Consider the following 15427-nt stretch of genomic DNA (forward strand, 5'->3'; position numbering starts at 1 on the left):
CAAGTAGGCTGTCACTGCTGGGTAGTACCAGACTGGTGATGCAGTTGGGGTCAGTCGGGCTTGGCAGCTTCTTCCACTACATATGCCATGTAACAATATCCACAGATCTGAGATGCAAATCTGGGGAAGCTTCAAAATTCGATCTCGGTTCAGGTCGTCTTCACCTTTCCAACTGCCTCTCCATTTGCCCGTCCCTTCTGCTAGTTTCAATAGGGCATATGGATAGCATCACCCATTGTTAACATCACTAACTCCAATGCCGAATAACCGTGCCCAGAAACGACGTGCTCTTGGTATTCTATTATGCCTGGACTGAAAGCTGACGGTTTGATGCCAAGAGCAACACCTTCATGGATCTGTATGGAACCAAGAGCTTTGAAAAGCGCTACCCAAGTAAGCCAATCACAGGTGCGACCCTAGACCGTTACATTGGAGGAACTGCCATGCACTTCGGCATCTTGACTTTTTCCCAAGATCATGGTACGGGGTGGAATCTCCTGTGGCCCGGAGTTTCTATGCAGTGGGATGAACAATCAGATGACGTACCGTCGTAACATCAAATTCGCTTCATTTCTCTCGCCACCGGGATAATGACTCCTTTGGCGTGTTTTGTCGTGCTTGTACTTCAACTAAGTGCTCGAATACACCTATCGCACTACTTTTGACAGTTAAGGGTGAACGGTCTTTTCCCTTTTACTCTCTATTCGCGATGCGTACGCAACTTCTACTTTTTGATTTTGCGTAACAGGGTATATACCCCTGGAAGTCAGGTGCGTGACTCCTGTACGGAGGGCTTGCCCCGAACAAGCTTCCGCAACCATAGACGCAGCGTGTTAGGGCTTCATCCGCTCATGCGAGGCCCTGGATCTGGGGAAGCCAGCAGATATGTGGTCTTCCCCGCGTCTTACTCCGGTTTCCAAGAAGTGCCATGCCATCAGCTTGTCTTGGCTCAGCAACCCTGCTTTGTCCAGCGGGTTCGATGCACCTCTTCCCACGTGTATAAGACCCAGCAAGTTCTCACCGAGAGCTCGGTGACATTACTACCTGGGTTACTCCAGATCTATTCATTGTCTCTACCCACGCCTATCCTACACCAGCCAGTCTCACTACTGTCATGTCTATCCTCAAAGATGACAAGGGGATGCCTATGGATGTAGAGAAATCGGGCTCCGAGGAGCTTGAGGTGATCACGGAGACGGGAACCCCCTGTTGTGGATGCGGAAACGGAGAAGAGACTGTTGAAAAAGCTGGACAGGCGAATCATCCCCTGCATCTGTTGGATCTACCTGATGAACTTCATGGACAGAGGTACGTAATACCGCACATGATCACTTCGCTGTTGACGAACACTTACACGGCATCCAATAGTGGGCATCGGCAACGCGCGTCTATACGGCCTGGAAAAGGATCTCAACTTGACCGGTGACCAGTACCAGATTGCCGTGTGCATTCTCTTTGTGACATATTGTGTAAGTCAATCGACCGAACCTAACCAAACGCCTAGCAGCTAACGCCTTTTCCACATTAGCTCTTCGAAACGCCTTCGAACTTGATCATCAAGAAGCTCAAGCCGGCGCGATACATTGCCGGCCTAGTCTTCTTCTGGGGCGTCATCGCCATCGCCACGGGCTTCGTCCAAAACTTCGCCTCCCTCGTCGCCTGCCGCCTCCTCCTGGGCCTGTTCGAAGCGGGGCTCTTCCCGGGCATCATGCTGTACCTCACCATCTTCTACAACAAGCGACACATCTCGCTGCGCAACGCCTACTTCTACTCGGTGTCGGCGCTGTCGGGCGCCGTGGGCGGCCTCGTCGCCTACGGCATCGGCTTTCTGGACAACGACGGGCAGGGCACGGCCGGCTGGCGCGCGTGGCGGTGGATCCTCACCATCAACGGGGTCCCGACGGTGCTGACGGCGCTCGTGATCCCCTTCATCCTGCCCAACAGCCCCGAGACGGCCGGGTTCCTCAGCGAGCAGGACCGGCGCCACATGGTGCTGCTGCGGCAGGCCGAGGTCGGGCAGACGCTCTCGGGCCAGGAGCTGCACAAGGAAGACGTCATGGAGGGGGTGCGGGACTGGCGGATCTGGGCGCTGTCGATCGCGCAGTTCTGCAGCCACTCGGTGCTGTACAGCTTCAGCGTCTTCCTGCCCACCATCATCCACCAGATGGGCTCGTGGAGCGTCGCGCAGGTCCAGGGCCTGACGGTCCCCGTCTACGCCGTGGGGTTCGCGACATACCTGACGGCCGCCATGCTCAGCGACCGCTCGCAGCAGCGCGGCATCTACTGCATCGGCGGCGGCCTCGTCATGATCCTCGGGTACTGTTTCCTGATTGCCGACCACAGCGTGGGGCTGAGCTTCACGGGCACCTTCCTCGTCGCCGCCGGGCTGTGGACGGGGTCCGGGTCGGGCATGGCCTGGATCACGGTCAACCAGCCGCGCTACGGCAAGCGCGCGTTCGCCAGCGGCATTTTCATCACCATTGGGAACTCGGCCGGGGTCGCGTCCCCCTTCCTCTTCAGCAACGAGCACAAGCCGCACTACCGCCCCGGATACGGCGCGTCCATCGCCATGCTGGTCCTCGCCGTCGCGATCCACGCGGTGGTATGGCTGCACTTCAAGGCGCTGAACAAGCGGAAGCTGTCGGGGCAGGAGGACTGGCGCATCGAGGGCAAGACGGAGGAGGAGATCCGCGAGATGGGCGAGCACAATCCCCAATACCTGTACACGACTTGATTTCCCTGTTTGATGATGGGCTGCAAGTCTTCAAAGCCCTTGGGTAACACAGGGTACTAAGATATTAGGGCTTTAGATGAGGATGAAGCGGTAGCGTAACCAGGCATACACGATAGGAACACCACTGCTCTCTGAGGGGTGATGTGGGCTTTGTTCAATAACACCTGAACCAATCAGTAGCGACAAATTAAAACAGACAAGAATGGATGCTGATGCCAGTGCGGTGGAAATTCCATATCTCGTAGGGTTTTGAGATACCCTCCGAGTGTGATCCTGACAACCCCCGAGATTTCAGTGTAAGCCGCGAGCCTGTATGGACTGCAAACTGGTATCCAACGCGAGTAGATTTCTTGATCCACGACCTTTAAATTCGAGCATACATTCCAACTTTTTATCCAAGTGAATGCCTAGAAAGCGAGTGACCCAGACACATTTTGATTTCACCCCCAGGCCAGACCGAAAAACCTCGAAAGTACCCCCAACATTCGATACATTGAGAAAGCAAAGCGCAACAAAACACAATGTCTTCCGACTTGGATTCTGGGACTTCAGCACCTACAGAAGCGCTTCCAAATGGGGCATCTAACCAGATCCGAAAGGGGCCAAGGTTCTGGGCCATCCTGGCCGTCCTCGCGCTGACGAGCCTGCTCACATCTCTGGAAGCCACCATCACTTCCACAGTCCTGCCCGTGATTGTAGAGAGCCTGGGTGGCGGAGTTGACTACATATGGGTTGCTAACGCGTACTTCTTGACCTTGTAAGTCTTTATCCCCCTTCTACCTAATACCATAGACCCATTTCCAATAGTCTTCCAGGGCAGCTCTCCAGCCGATGTTTGGTCAGCTCTCCAATGTGTTTGGCCGTCGATGGCCAATGATATTCTCGACGGCCGCCTTCCTCCTTGGAAGCAGCATATGCGGCGGGTAAGTGCTGTTCAAGCCCCGCGACCACGGAATGTTTCCCATCTAAAAGACTCGCTAACGATGGGACGGTCGTCTCGTAGAGCCACCAGCATGGCCATGTTGATCGGCGGTCGCGTCATCCAGGGCATCGGCGGCTCCGGAATCAGCGTGCTCGTCGAAACTGTCATCTGCGACCTGGTGCCCCTGCGGGAGCGCGGGACCTACATGGCCATCGTGTTCGGCATGATCTCGCTGGGCACCGCGCTGGGCCCCCTGTTCGGCGGGCTCATCGTCAGCTACAGCACCTGGCGCTGGGCCTTCTACCTGGCGCTGCCCATCGGCGGCCCGGCGCTGGCGCTGCTCTTCCTGTTCCTGCACGTCCGCTACGACAGGTCGAGCACGCTGGCCGCCAAGCTGGCCCGGCTGGACTGGCTGGGCAACGCCGTCTTCGTCGGGTCCTCGAGCGCGATGCTGGTCGCGCTCAGCTGGGCGGGCGGCGCGCACCCGTGGTCCGCGTACCAGGTCCTCGTCCCGCTCCTCGTCGGCGCGGCGGGCCTGGGCCTCTTCGTGGCGCTCGAGGGGGCGGCGGGCCCCGGCTCGTCGCGAACCCGATGATGCCGCTGCGCCTCTTCGCCAGCCGCGTCACCTCGCTCGTCTTCGCCCTGACGTTCCTGCACGGTGTCGTCACCATGTGGGCCTTCTACTTCCTGCCCGTCTACTTCCAGGGCGTCCTCGGCGCGACGCCCTACCGCTCCGGCGTCATGCTGCTGCCCACCATCCTCGCGCTGATCCCCGCCGCCATCGCGGGCGGCCTGCTGCTCACCAGGACGGGCCGCTACAAGCCCCTCCTGGTCGCGGCGTTCGCCCTCCTAGCCGTCGGGTTCGGCCTGTTCTCGCTGCTGGACGAGCACTCGGGCGCCGGCGCCTGGGCCGGGTTCCAGCTCGTCGAGTCGGCGGGCGCGGGGCTCGCGATCCCGACGCTGCTGCCGGCGCTGCTGGCGCCGCTGTCCGACGGCGACACGGCGCTCGCGACGGGCACGTGGGCCTTCGCGCGCAGCTTCGGCATCGTCTGGGGCGTGGCCGTCGCGGGCACCGTCTTCAGCGGGCAGGCGGCGCGGCTGGCGGGGGAGGAGCGATCGACAGCAACGCGACGGTGGCCGCCGAGCTCGCGGCGGGCGGGGCGTACCAGGCGGCCGCGGGCCGGTTCCTCGACTCGCTGGCGGCGGAGACGCGCGCGCAGGTCGTCGCGGTGCAGAGTCGGGCGCTGCAGCGCTCGTGGCAGGTCGCCATTGCGTTTGGGGCGCTGGGGTTCGTCATGGCGGTTTTCCTGAAGGAGGTGCCGCTTAGGAGGGAGCTCGATAGCGAGTTTGGCATGACGGAGAAAGGGGGAGTCGTAGAAGCCTTGGCTTCAGGAGACTTGGGATGGGGGTGGCATACTGGGGCTATGGATGACGGCTGACAAGGGGCTAAGTTGACAATCAGCCGTGAAGCCGCTGGAGCTAATATGTTATAAGTATCGGTGCATCCAGGAACCATGTCCCATAGTGTCCAGAGAAGCAAAGCAACGGGTGTTCCTGATACCGAGATAGGGGCTTCGAGGGGCTTGAACACATAGGTACCAGCAGCTGCACCGTCATGATATATCGAGTTAGGAATTGAAAATGGTGATCAAAATATATGATACAGACAACAAGGATAACATGGTCAAAGCTACATCACGCATTTCCGATGCCGAACAACGCCTCCATTCTCATCATAGCTCCTCGCATCATTTCGATGCGTGGTTTGATGTCTTCCTGTGCCATTACGGCATGGAGCAGGCTCGCCCTATTCCCATCGGCGAACATACCCTCGGTAGATGGCTGATGGGCAACCCCCTCGCATGAGAGGCAATACATCGGCGGAAGCCCCAAGCAGCGCTCCAGGGTCTGTGTGTGGTTCTTGAAGACCTCCAGTAGCCCCTGCGCATACACACTCCCCGGTATATCTTGTAGCGAGGGGAGTCCCCCCAATACGGAGCACTGCCTTCACCTTCAACGACCGGATGGCATCAGGAGACGTGCGATTTAGTAATTCGCAAGCGCTCCGGAAGATCAATTCGTGCAGCTCCATCAGACCTAGGTAGCTGGAGAGTACCAAGAGGATCGTCTCCGTGGTGATGGGTGATGCGGTCCGGGTAGGCGACGGCGTCGCACCGGGTAACAAACGATGATCACGCCAGTCGGGCGATGCAGAAGAGGCATCGAACCGTGATTCCGCAGTCAAAGCCTGGACAATCTCGGTGAGTTCCTTGGTGCAGGTAAGCATCGCGGCGACCGGGTTATCCGAATCCGTCTCGACAGAATCGCTGCTCTCCGGGCACTTTTCGATGGTATTTCGAGGGCTCGAAAGAAAGGTCTTTGTGGTGGAGGTTCGCCGCTCCAACGTCTCCCCGAACCCTCGTAGCAAACTCGCTGCACTCGGACGCGAGACGGAGGGGGGACTGGGAAAGCGCGCGAAAGAGTCGAAACTGGGTGGTTCCATGCCTGAATCTACAGCCAAGTACGTCATATCGAGGCTATCAGACGCACCTAGTAGTCCTTGGGGTTCTGGTAGGGTACTCAGCTGCGCCAGCTGGAGCGAGGGAAAGCTGCCCGATGCCAAGTCCTCACCAGTGGCCGAGGCAAAGTCGAATAGCTGCGTCTCGCTGGGCGCCACCCAACGCCCCGGGTCATCTGTCTCAAGCCACGGTGCGGAGGTGTTTGCGGGAAGGGGCCCATTGGCCGACGGTGTAGGCAAGTCGAGATGGCCCATGTCTTGTTGCAGCACCGACGAGGGCACAGGCGAAGGCTCCACGTCCGCGTCCATGACGGAGTTTCCTGGCATGTCCCCATTATCAATGGGATGCGACTTGCGTGGACGGCCGGGGTAGCCGGGGAGCCCGTCACACACGGTACGTCGATGCGGACGCAGCGAGGGCATGGGGCGGTGCTGGCTTCGGCCCGTGGGCATCGGACTCTCTTCGCCCTGCACCGGTCGCAGGCGGACCGTTTGGCCGCCTTGGGCATCGCTACGAGCAAGAACAAGATCGAAAAGAAGAAAACACTGGTAGATAAGACATGGCGATTCTGTACCTACTACAGGCCACAGTCACTTCTTGCGACATGAGAACAATAGTTTGCGATGACATTCCATTGGGGCAGGCTGAGCTGAAAAGCAAAACCCTCCGAGACTCGCCCAGTTATTAGGGGACCTCGGAGGGTTTCTAGTGGTAGCGGGGCTCGAGTTAGTGAAGTCCTGCCAGCGTGTCCAGTCTCGGCTGCGACCAATTCGAGTACAACAATTTTCTTCTTCTTTGTCTCATTATTGGGAATCTGAATTGGCCACATCAATAGCCACCGTTCACCAAACAGAATGCTGAACGCCGTATCGCCCGTGGAGTTCTCGGATCTCGTCGAGCTCGGAGCTGTGCCGATGGGGACCAACCCAGTGGTTAGATCGCCAGGCTAGGGCTTAGCGTAGCCACAGGGTCAGCAATAGCCTGTCCGAACCCTGTCTCTGCTTACTGGCATCTTTTGCATTGTCATCCCATCTTTCTTTCAGCCCCCATTCCTCTCAACTGTTCTTGGGGACTCGAGTTGAGTGGCACTTCACAGCTCGTCGATGGAAAGAAGAATCTATGGTCCAGTATCATGAAACCCCAACTGCCGACCTTGATAGGAGCAGCAATCCATTTGGCTGATGTCATCCGAACTGAGGGCAAGCAGGCTGCAGATTGGCCTGCAGATTGACCAGGCCTGGCGACATGCAGCTTTGCCCCCTCGTCACCCATGACCTGTCAGCACATGCAAGTGTGAGGCTACACGACCGGCTTCCCCTCTCATCCTTCTCTCAGCCTCCAATCCAGAACGGCTCCACGATCTGAGGCTCTGGAGGATTCAGATTGAGTGCAAGTGCCTTCTCGAACACAAGAAGAAAGGATCGGTCGGTCGGTTTCACCACACAGCAATTGGGCCCAGCTCCAGGCAATGCCGGGACACCAATCTCTATTGGCATCTCTAGCGCCACTCTATTTTTGGCCTTTCTAGAGGACGGTGGTAGCATTTAGCGATGCAACGGAAATTGATGGGGGTGGTCATCGGCCCCATCCGCCTTCAGCTGTCAACCCGTCCTTTTGCTGCTTGCTTCCTCTGCTCTGCTTATTTTCGGCTGCACTAGGGGACTGCCACACACCACCTCCCTTGGAGATAGCTCATGGCAGGATTACACGAACACACCCATTGGCCCAAGCCGATCCCCATGCCCCCTCTGGTTGGCCGTGGGCCGGAATGGGGGATCCGCAGTGGGAATCCGCCCATCGTCGACTGTCCTGTTGCGGCAAAGTCGCTGTTGGCGGTGTTGGCTCTAGCACCTGCATGTCAGCTACATCCCGGTCGAAAATAGTTGCGCCGTACCAAAAGTACGAGAGGGAGGAGAGCTGCTGCGGGAAACCCAACAGGACGGATCCAAAATACTGTTTGTATGACCTGGCAGGGCCAGTAATCTAAACCGCACACCCCCTCTCTTCCTCGTTTCGTTTCTTACTTTTGTGTCCCATTGAACCCTCGTGGCACTGTTTCTGTCTTTTCTGTCTCTCCTCTTTCGATTCGAGGTCCCGTTTGCATCCCGCGCGACGTTCGAGCTACCGCGACCATGCGATATTCTGTATTCGGATTGCTGGCTGCTAGCCTCGTTTCATATGTGACAGCACAAGAGATCGCATGCTGGCCCCCAGACGGCAAGGTGGCCGCCGACAATGAGACATACGTGCCCTGCAACAAGCTCGGCATCCAACAAGACGACGTCTTCTCGAGCTGCTGTGCCCTGGACGGACCCGCCGAGAAGCGAGACACCTGCTCGTCGCTGGGCCTGTGTATCGGCTCCGACCGCCGTGTGCGGCGAGGGTTCTGTACCGACAGGACCTGGAAAAGCAAGGCCTGTGTCAATGTCTGCGTAACGACAGAGGTATGTGTCCCTATCGCCCATCACCTCGGTCTACCTAGCTTCTCCTGTTTTCTGACCCATGGCACTATGTACAGGAGGGCGGCGATCCCAGCAACAGCACCGTCATGACGCCCTGCAACGACGGCAGCAACAAGTACTGCTGCGGCGACACGACGAGCTGCTGCAGCGGGCCCAAAGCCGTGATGCTGACCACGCAGGAGAGCGTGTGCACGGCGCACAGCCTGAACTCGGACGAAGGCAGCGGCGCCGACGCCGCCAAGTTCAAGAACGCGACCATCGGCCTGGCCGTCGTCGCCGGCGTCATGCTCCTGGTGGCGCTGGCGTCGGCGTTCTGGTTCCTGCGGCAGAACAAGGCGCTGAAGCAGCAGCTGGCCGACGAGAAGCTGGCCTCGGAGCACCACCGGGAGACGTCCACGATGCACGAGCGCGCCTCCACGGTGCCCACCTTCACCGACTCGAACCACCCGGGCGGCGGCTCCGTCTACGGCGGCTCCACCACCCACCAGTCGCCCAACCCGGGCCACAGCCACCCCTACTACAACAAGACGCCCCAGGGCTCGCCGCCGCCGCAGCACCAGAACCCCCTGTCGCCCAACTCCGAGGTCCACGGCAACATTGCGCGCTACTCGGAGCTCGACGGCGGCACCACCAACCGCAGCGAGATGGCGTCGCCGGACCCCTATACCCAGCAGAACCGCAATTCGACGCAACCTAGCAACTTCAGTGTGCCGATGCACTCGCCGGGTCTTCCGCAGTAGTAGCGCATGTTGGGTTGGCGCATGTACCAGAAGGGACTGTACTGTACATTGCGGAAAAGGATGGGGGCGTTTGGTTAGGAGTTCACTTTCGTTTTTCTTCCTGGGCTCTTGGTGCTTGATCTTGGGGGTCTGCAAGCTGCGCGCGCACATATACCCGCATGTCCCCCAATAACCCTCTATCTTTAATATCGAGAGCGCATGCTCAGGCTCTCATGGTAAAACAGGGAGCTGAAGGGTCTAACCTAAGTAGGACATGATGTCCCATTGCTTCTCCCTGGCTAAAGTGTTTTACTCATTCAATGCTAGCTGATGTCCTTATCAGAAGTTCCTCTATTTACAAATTCTTGCATCATCATCTTTCGGTAAATGACATTAAAATCTGGAAAGCATTGTATCCGGATTGTAAGTACGCGTTAACGGGAGGATGAAATGGAAGAGACGTATTAGTAACATGTGCCGTGTCCTTGGTACACTACTAACCCATTTGATAAAAGTTCATTCTACCGTTTATTGATAGGTTGGGAAGACATCCCCTGCTAGTCTTTCTTTTAAAGGTTTTTACGCTCGATGGTTTTTACAGATTGATACCTGAAGGACCACCCGACGTAAGCAACACCAATCCCTCCAATCAAGAAATCGTATCAGCCAATACTATGGCATAACAGGAAGACTGATGCCACTTCGTTTTTCCGTAGTATAAACGTCCACCAGCCCTTTCCCCAGAGTCGGTTTAAGCGCCACATTCTCCATTCATCCCTTTTTCCACTTATTTCTTACGAGGCCAGCCAAACCCGACTAATAAGATTGGAAGAGAATGGCTTCGCGCTCAATACAGCGATTCTAAAAAAGCCGTTGTTCACCACGTCTCTCGCTCAAGATGAGATATTCTTGTTTTAATTTTCCTTTTCTGGGAAAGAGTAGGAGTCTATCACAGAGTGACTGCGACTTCTGCTCAGAAATCCGGAAAGTCTTTACTGAACACACCCGTACTTCGATTATGAAGCATGATATACTTGACAAACCGTGTCATCATCATCTCTTACAGTACATCCGGGAGAACTTCACGGCGACTGCGATCCCACGGCCCAGATTATTTATATCTAGCGACGTTGATGCAGTACGGATTAGTGACGACGGAGCACCGAATAAATTTATTCGCCTTGTTGATCCTGTGGATAGCGAGCTGGCGAAAACAAAATCAATCGGGCGTGTTCTCAACAATGACTGGGTTAACTTGAACCTCCTCCGAGAATGGAAAGGGAAGTGCTTGATGGAGCACGGCCAAAGCTGCTGCAACCCTTTCGGAATCACTCGCGTCAATCCAGACTGGCTTATTGATACTTTCAACGACTGCATCGTTCCAGGGGAGAGCGTTCTGAGCTTTGTCATCTTGAGTTACGTTTGGGGCAGGGCGCCGTGCCTTTGCAATGAGCGAGCTATCCTTGAAGAGCTACAGACCCCAAAGGCCTTGTCTCGGGGTCGGCTTTCCACAATGCTGTCGCCTACGATCCGGCATGCGATGGGTCTGACACGTGCGATGGATGAACGATATCTCTGGGCCGATGCACTCTGCATTGTCCAGGATGACGTCCAGGAGACGAGGCATCAGCTACTGTTGATGGGGAAGCTATATGCATCTGCAACCTTTACTATCGTCTGCACAGATGGAGATGGAAGTGAAGGGATACCAGGGATACAAGGAATTTCCCATCCCCGGAACTTATATCAGGTCGCATTTCCATTGTTTGCTTCCAGCGAGAAGGTGACAATCCAGGATGAGGGCATGAATTGCTACTATCCATCAACCCCATCCAACTACTTCAGACGAGCGTGGACGTTTCAGGAATACGCCTTGTCGAAACGGCGCTTGATAGTGGGGAAAAAGACGTTTCACTGGATATGTCCTTCGGCCGCCTTTTGTGAGAGCACAGTGTCCTTTGACACCCGGAACAACCACTTACACGAGGGCCAATATCTTTCTCTCATTCGAAATACTCTCTCAGGACGCCCTTGTCTGAAAGAGTTTGAGCGGGTGGTTCGCGATTACAATGGCCGCAACCATTCATTTCCAGAGGACGCATTAGCAGGAGTGACCGGCATACTCGAAATCCTTAGCCGGTCATTCGAGGGCGGATTCATTTACGGCATGCCGGTAATGTACTTCCATACCGCGCTCATGTGGAGTAATGTCCGCCCAGAGCTCGCAGAGAGACGCCGCCACTCGGGAAAAGATCATTCCATTCTGCAAGGATCTTGTTTACCATCTTGGTCGTGGCTAGGCTGGAAAGATGCCAATATAAATTTCAATGGGAATGATGGAAGGTTGGAGGACAACAGCGAGGTTACCGTTGGTATCGTCCAATGGAGCAGCCACGAATCAGCCACCCCGAGCAATCTGCGGCCAGTGGGACCCTCCTTTCCCAGCACCATACTCGACGATACCCTCAAGCGTGGTCTGGCTCAAGGATGGACAAGTCAAAAGTCTAATCGGAGCAATCGAAAATCCAAATCGTCAATGGTTGGTGATGTCGTCTTCCAGCATTCATCCATGCCAGGTAGTTTATTCTGGGGCTGGTTCCCCATCAAAGAACACCAAAGCGACTTGCGCCCTGTCACGCCACCGCAGCACGCTTTTCTATCATGCAAAGCAAGAAGGGGATGGTTCCGTGTAGAACAGAAGAGGAGGAGCTTGGGGTCAAAGAACTTCGAAGTCTTTGACATGCATGAAAAGTATTGCGGGTGGCTTCAACTTATACTATGGCCGAAAGTAAAAGAATTGCCATGTCGCGATTCTGGCCAAAGTCAACTAGTTGAGCTCGTGGCTACTTGTATTCAGAAGAGAGGCTATACAAATTACGGCGTTCTTTGTATCGAATGGGAGGATGGTGTCGCTTACCGGAAAGGAGTTGGGGGAATTTATAGTGAGGCTTGGGAGAGTCATGATCTGGAAGACGTCGATCTCATACTTGGATAATCTTTTAGGCAAAGATGTATAACATGGCCTGAGTGTAGACTGAGGCCGTATACAGGCAGTGACGCCTTTCTCTCAACATTGAAGTCAACAATGCAATTCGTGTGGTCATGGGTTGCTATACTGTGTATAGAGGGTGAACTAGTTGAATCCGGCAACCCCAATTCGAAGGCCAGCCTGTCATATGATTAGGCAGACACGGCTTACTATATACCGCATATTGATAGCCACGAGAAATCGGAGTCTCACCTTTCGGGTCAGGCCTCCTGCCTAATCTGGTATCACACGGCTGCGCAACCTCATCAGCCCTACCCTATTTGTAGCATAGCTTTAAAGTCTTCTAGATACGCTATATCAGTCTATACGAATCCCGTGTCGGCATTGGTAGGTTTTACGAGCCGTCGGAGTTCCTACCGGTATAGTGCAGTAAAACCTGTCCGCCAAGAGGGTTGGTGCGGGCCGTTTCCGTACTATGCTTACTGAGTATTGGGTCACTACACGGCGAAGCGGCTGACTTGCAGCTGTTCATGGCTGCGCGTAATCCTTGGCATATCATTTTCTAGCTGACGCCGAGTGAGACAAGTCTCAAGCGAATCCATCTCTGACTTCTCCGGGAGGGGAGGAGAGTAGACCTAGGCGCATGCACAAAGACAGTCTGGGGGCCATCAAGGAGATCATGAGTATAAAGAACTCGCGGTACGACTAGTCCTTGAAAACGTCCAAGCATAAGCATCAATCGCCTGGGTAATTCTAATCATTGTTTTCTTCGAAACGATGACGGCTGCCCAACTTCTGCAGACGGGGTCGGTTCCCCTATATCCAGTACCATGGAGGATATCTCCGTTAGACGGAACTATCTTTTGGCCTGCTTTGTATGTTGCAGTTTCGACTCTGGTAGCCGCGGCTGCTCTGGTGGTCTGGAGGATATATGCATCGCCAGCGTCGAACATACCCGGACCAGCCATGGCCGGCGCGACTGCGTGGTATGAACTATACCATTGGTTGGTCAAAGACGACTGGTACGAGCATTTGCAAGACTTGCATGACCGATACGGTATGTCGATGTGAAAGACTTGCGTTGCGTTCCATGACCCCAAGCACTTACTGAAGGCCTTGGCATAGGCCCTGTCGTCCGTGTGGGACCCAACGAGGTGCACTTCGTGGACCACCAGTTCTGCCTTCGCCTGCACAATCGAGCCGACCTCCTCAAATGCCCAACCTACTACCGACCTATTCGTCACCTCCTGGGCGGGATAACCGACCCCCAGAGGTACAGACAACGAAAGGCTCTGATGAAGCCTTTGTTTCGAGGCGAAACACTGTCGGTGTACGCGTCGGGGACGATGAACAATCTTGTCGAGGCACTCCAAGTCCGGCTTCTGTCGGGGGCAGGTCGTGGCCCCACCAACCTTACGCACCTACTGTGGGCCTTCTCGGCCGACATCATGACCTCCTATATCTCGGGCGAGGCTGTGGGACTTGGGAAACTCGAAGGGCAGGCACTGGTGGCTGCGCACGAGGCGACCCGGCCCTATGGAATCGTTCATCTGGCGGCTATAGCACACTCCGTCCCCCTTCTCATGCAAGCCGTGGATGCATTCCCGGCTTTGAAACGCCTGACCGTAATCGGATGGGCGGACAAGGTGAGATGCGCACATCACCCGGGCGTCGGCAAGGGGCAGGTGATTGCTAACCCGTGGCCTACATAGCTCGCTTCAACATACTTGACGAGCTGGGGTAAAGGAGAGTCGAAGGAGAAGAGCCAAGCCTCGCGGAATAATCTTGGAATACAGCTTGCAGATCGCCTGAAGGACAAGTATCTTGCCCACGAAGAAATGACTGATATCATCCTGGCGGGCGCAGAGGGCCTGCTCAGCAATTTGATCTTCCTTATTCACCACATGGCGCAGAGTCCTCGTACTATGGATTCGTTGAGGGCTGAGCTAGATAATTTCTCGCGGAACAGCTGCCATGGCCGCCAGGTTTGGAAAGACTCCGGACTTATTCAACTTGAGTATTTGGTAAGGCATATACGACATTGGAGGGTAGGCTTGCGCCACAGTTGCTAACGACAAGGACACAGGATGCCGTCGTTCGAGAGACCACCCGACTCAGCGCCCCTTGGTGGCACCGCCTGCCACGACAGAGCTCGACACCTGTGACATACAAGGAACAAGTCATTCCCGCCAAGGTTGGTTCGCCCTTTCCCGTGGAAGAGCTGCGCTGATTAGTGCTGGTGTAAAAGGTCAGCATGAGTTTTACGTTGCGGATGCTGGAGCGAGACCCGACTATTTTCCCGGACCCCGAGATGTTCATCCCAGAGCGTTGGCTACACAGTAACCCCGATGCCAGAAGGTTGAAAGCTACCTCGGTAACCTTCGGCGTAGGCAACAGAATATGCCTAGGCTACGAGTAAGTTCAACCGCATCTGAAATAGTGTCGATATTTTCGTACATGCTAATATATGCTGACTTGGCTGCAGTCTCTCTCAGCAGGTACTCAAGAAGGCACTTGCTTGTATTGTTCAAGAGCTTGACTTCACAATATGCGTCCCAGAAGGTGGCCCTGGGTACCTAGGCACGTACCCAACACGAAACAAAGCAGTTAGCCTGGTGGCCGAGCTGAGGCCGCGATCCGTGTAGATTATATACATCACCACTTCAGCCGCCGGGATCAATCGCAGCGTTTTCTTGGCTTGTTAGCCGATCCGCACATAAGTTGAGGTAATCAATGTTCATTAATAAGATCATCGTTATAATAGCTTAGGAAAGCACACCTGAACTCATGGGAACCCAAAACGGGCGAACGGTCGAAACCACATTTGCCTATTGCAGCCACTTGGGCGCAAAGTTCAGGGCGACATTGACATCTGACCTGATATCAGGTGATTTGCGTCAACTCCGGCTGGAATAAACAACTCGGGTTTCCGAAGCGTACGCAAGCAAGCATCCGATGAGATAGGGTTAATCCTTTGGAGGATCGGAACGGCCCAGTTACGGTTGCATCCTGCCTATACTTTCGCCTCATGACGGCATTTTGGTAGCTTTCCGGCGGGCGGAACGCGAGACTTCCCAGTCTG

General features: G+C 55.5%; 6 protein-coding genes across 6 annotated transcripts; all 6 read left to right on the forward strand.

Annotated features, from left to right (window-relative positions):
* Positions 1–1114: 1114 nt before the first annotated feature.
* PG998_015227 (uncharacterized protein) lies at positions 1115–2734 on the forward strand (the record flags this gene model as incomplete). The annotated part of the gene is made up of 4 exons (XM_066882043.1): positions 1115–1183; positions 1248–1308; positions 1369–1469; positions 1529–2734. 4 exons carry the CDS (start codon positions 1115–1117, stop codon positions 2732–2734), a joined length of 1437 nt encoding a protein of 478 aa, XP_066722958.1.
* A 521-nt stretch (positions 2735–3255) lies between these two features.
* Positions 3256–5095, forward strand: PG998_015228 (major facilitator superfamily protein; the record flags this gene model as incomplete). Its single annotated transcript, XM_066882044.1, has 5 exons — positions 3256–3491; positions 3550–3657; positions 3738–4235; positions 4274–4730; positions 4802–5095. The coding sequence occupies 5 exons, from the start codon at positions 3256–3258 to the stop codon at positions 5093–5095; spliced, it is 1593 nt and encodes a 530-aa protein (XP_066722959.1).
* A 202-nt stretch (positions 5096–5297) lies between these two features.
* On the forward strand, positions 5298–6547 carry PG998_015229 (uncharacterized protein; the record flags this gene model as incomplete). Its single annotated transcript, XM_066882045.1, has 2 exons — positions 5298–5490; positions 5898–6547. The coding sequence occupies 2 exons, from the start codon at positions 5298–5300 to the stop codon at positions 6545–6547; spliced, it is 843 nt and encodes a 280-aa protein (XP_066722960.1).
* Positions 6548–8307: 1760 nt separating this feature from the next.
* On the forward strand, positions 8308–9377 carry PG998_015230 (uncharacterized protein; the record flags this gene model as incomplete). The annotated part of the gene is made up of 2 exons (XM_066882046.1): positions 8308–8619; positions 8694–9377. The coding sequence occupies 2 exons, from the start codon at positions 8308–8310 to the stop codon at positions 9375–9377; spliced, it is 996 nt and encodes a 331-aa protein (XP_066722961.1).
* A 1492-nt stretch (positions 9378–10869) lies between these two features.
* Positions 10870–12351, forward strand: PG998_015231 (uncharacterized protein; the record flags this gene model as incomplete). Its single annotated transcript, XM_066882047.1, has 1 exon — positions 10870–12351. One exon carries the CDS (start codon positions 10870–10872, stop codon positions 12349–12351), a length of 1482 nt encoding a protein of 493 aa, XP_066722962.1.
* A 771-nt stretch (positions 12352–13122) lies between these two features.
* Positions 13123–14990, forward strand: PG998_015232 (cytochrome P450; the record flags this gene model as incomplete). The annotated part of the gene is made up of 6 exons (XM_066882048.1): positions 13123–13402; positions 13471–13991; positions 14058–14369; positions 14432–14539; positions 14594–14760; positions 14831–14990. 6 exons carry the CDS (start codon positions 13123–13125, stop codon positions 14988–14990), a joined length of 1548 nt encoding a protein of 515 aa, XP_066722963.1.
* Between the last annotated feature and the right edge of the window lie 437 nt (positions 14991–15427).

The sequence above is a fragment of the Apiospora kogelbergensis genome, assembly GCF_038363985.1.
Source record: "Apiospora kogelbergensis strain CBS 113332 chromosome Unknown utg000021l_segment0_segment0, whole genome shotgun sequence".
NCBI lineage: Eukaryota > Fungi > Ascomycota > Sordariomycetes > Amphisphaeriales > Apiosporaceae > Apiospora > Apiospora kogelbergensis.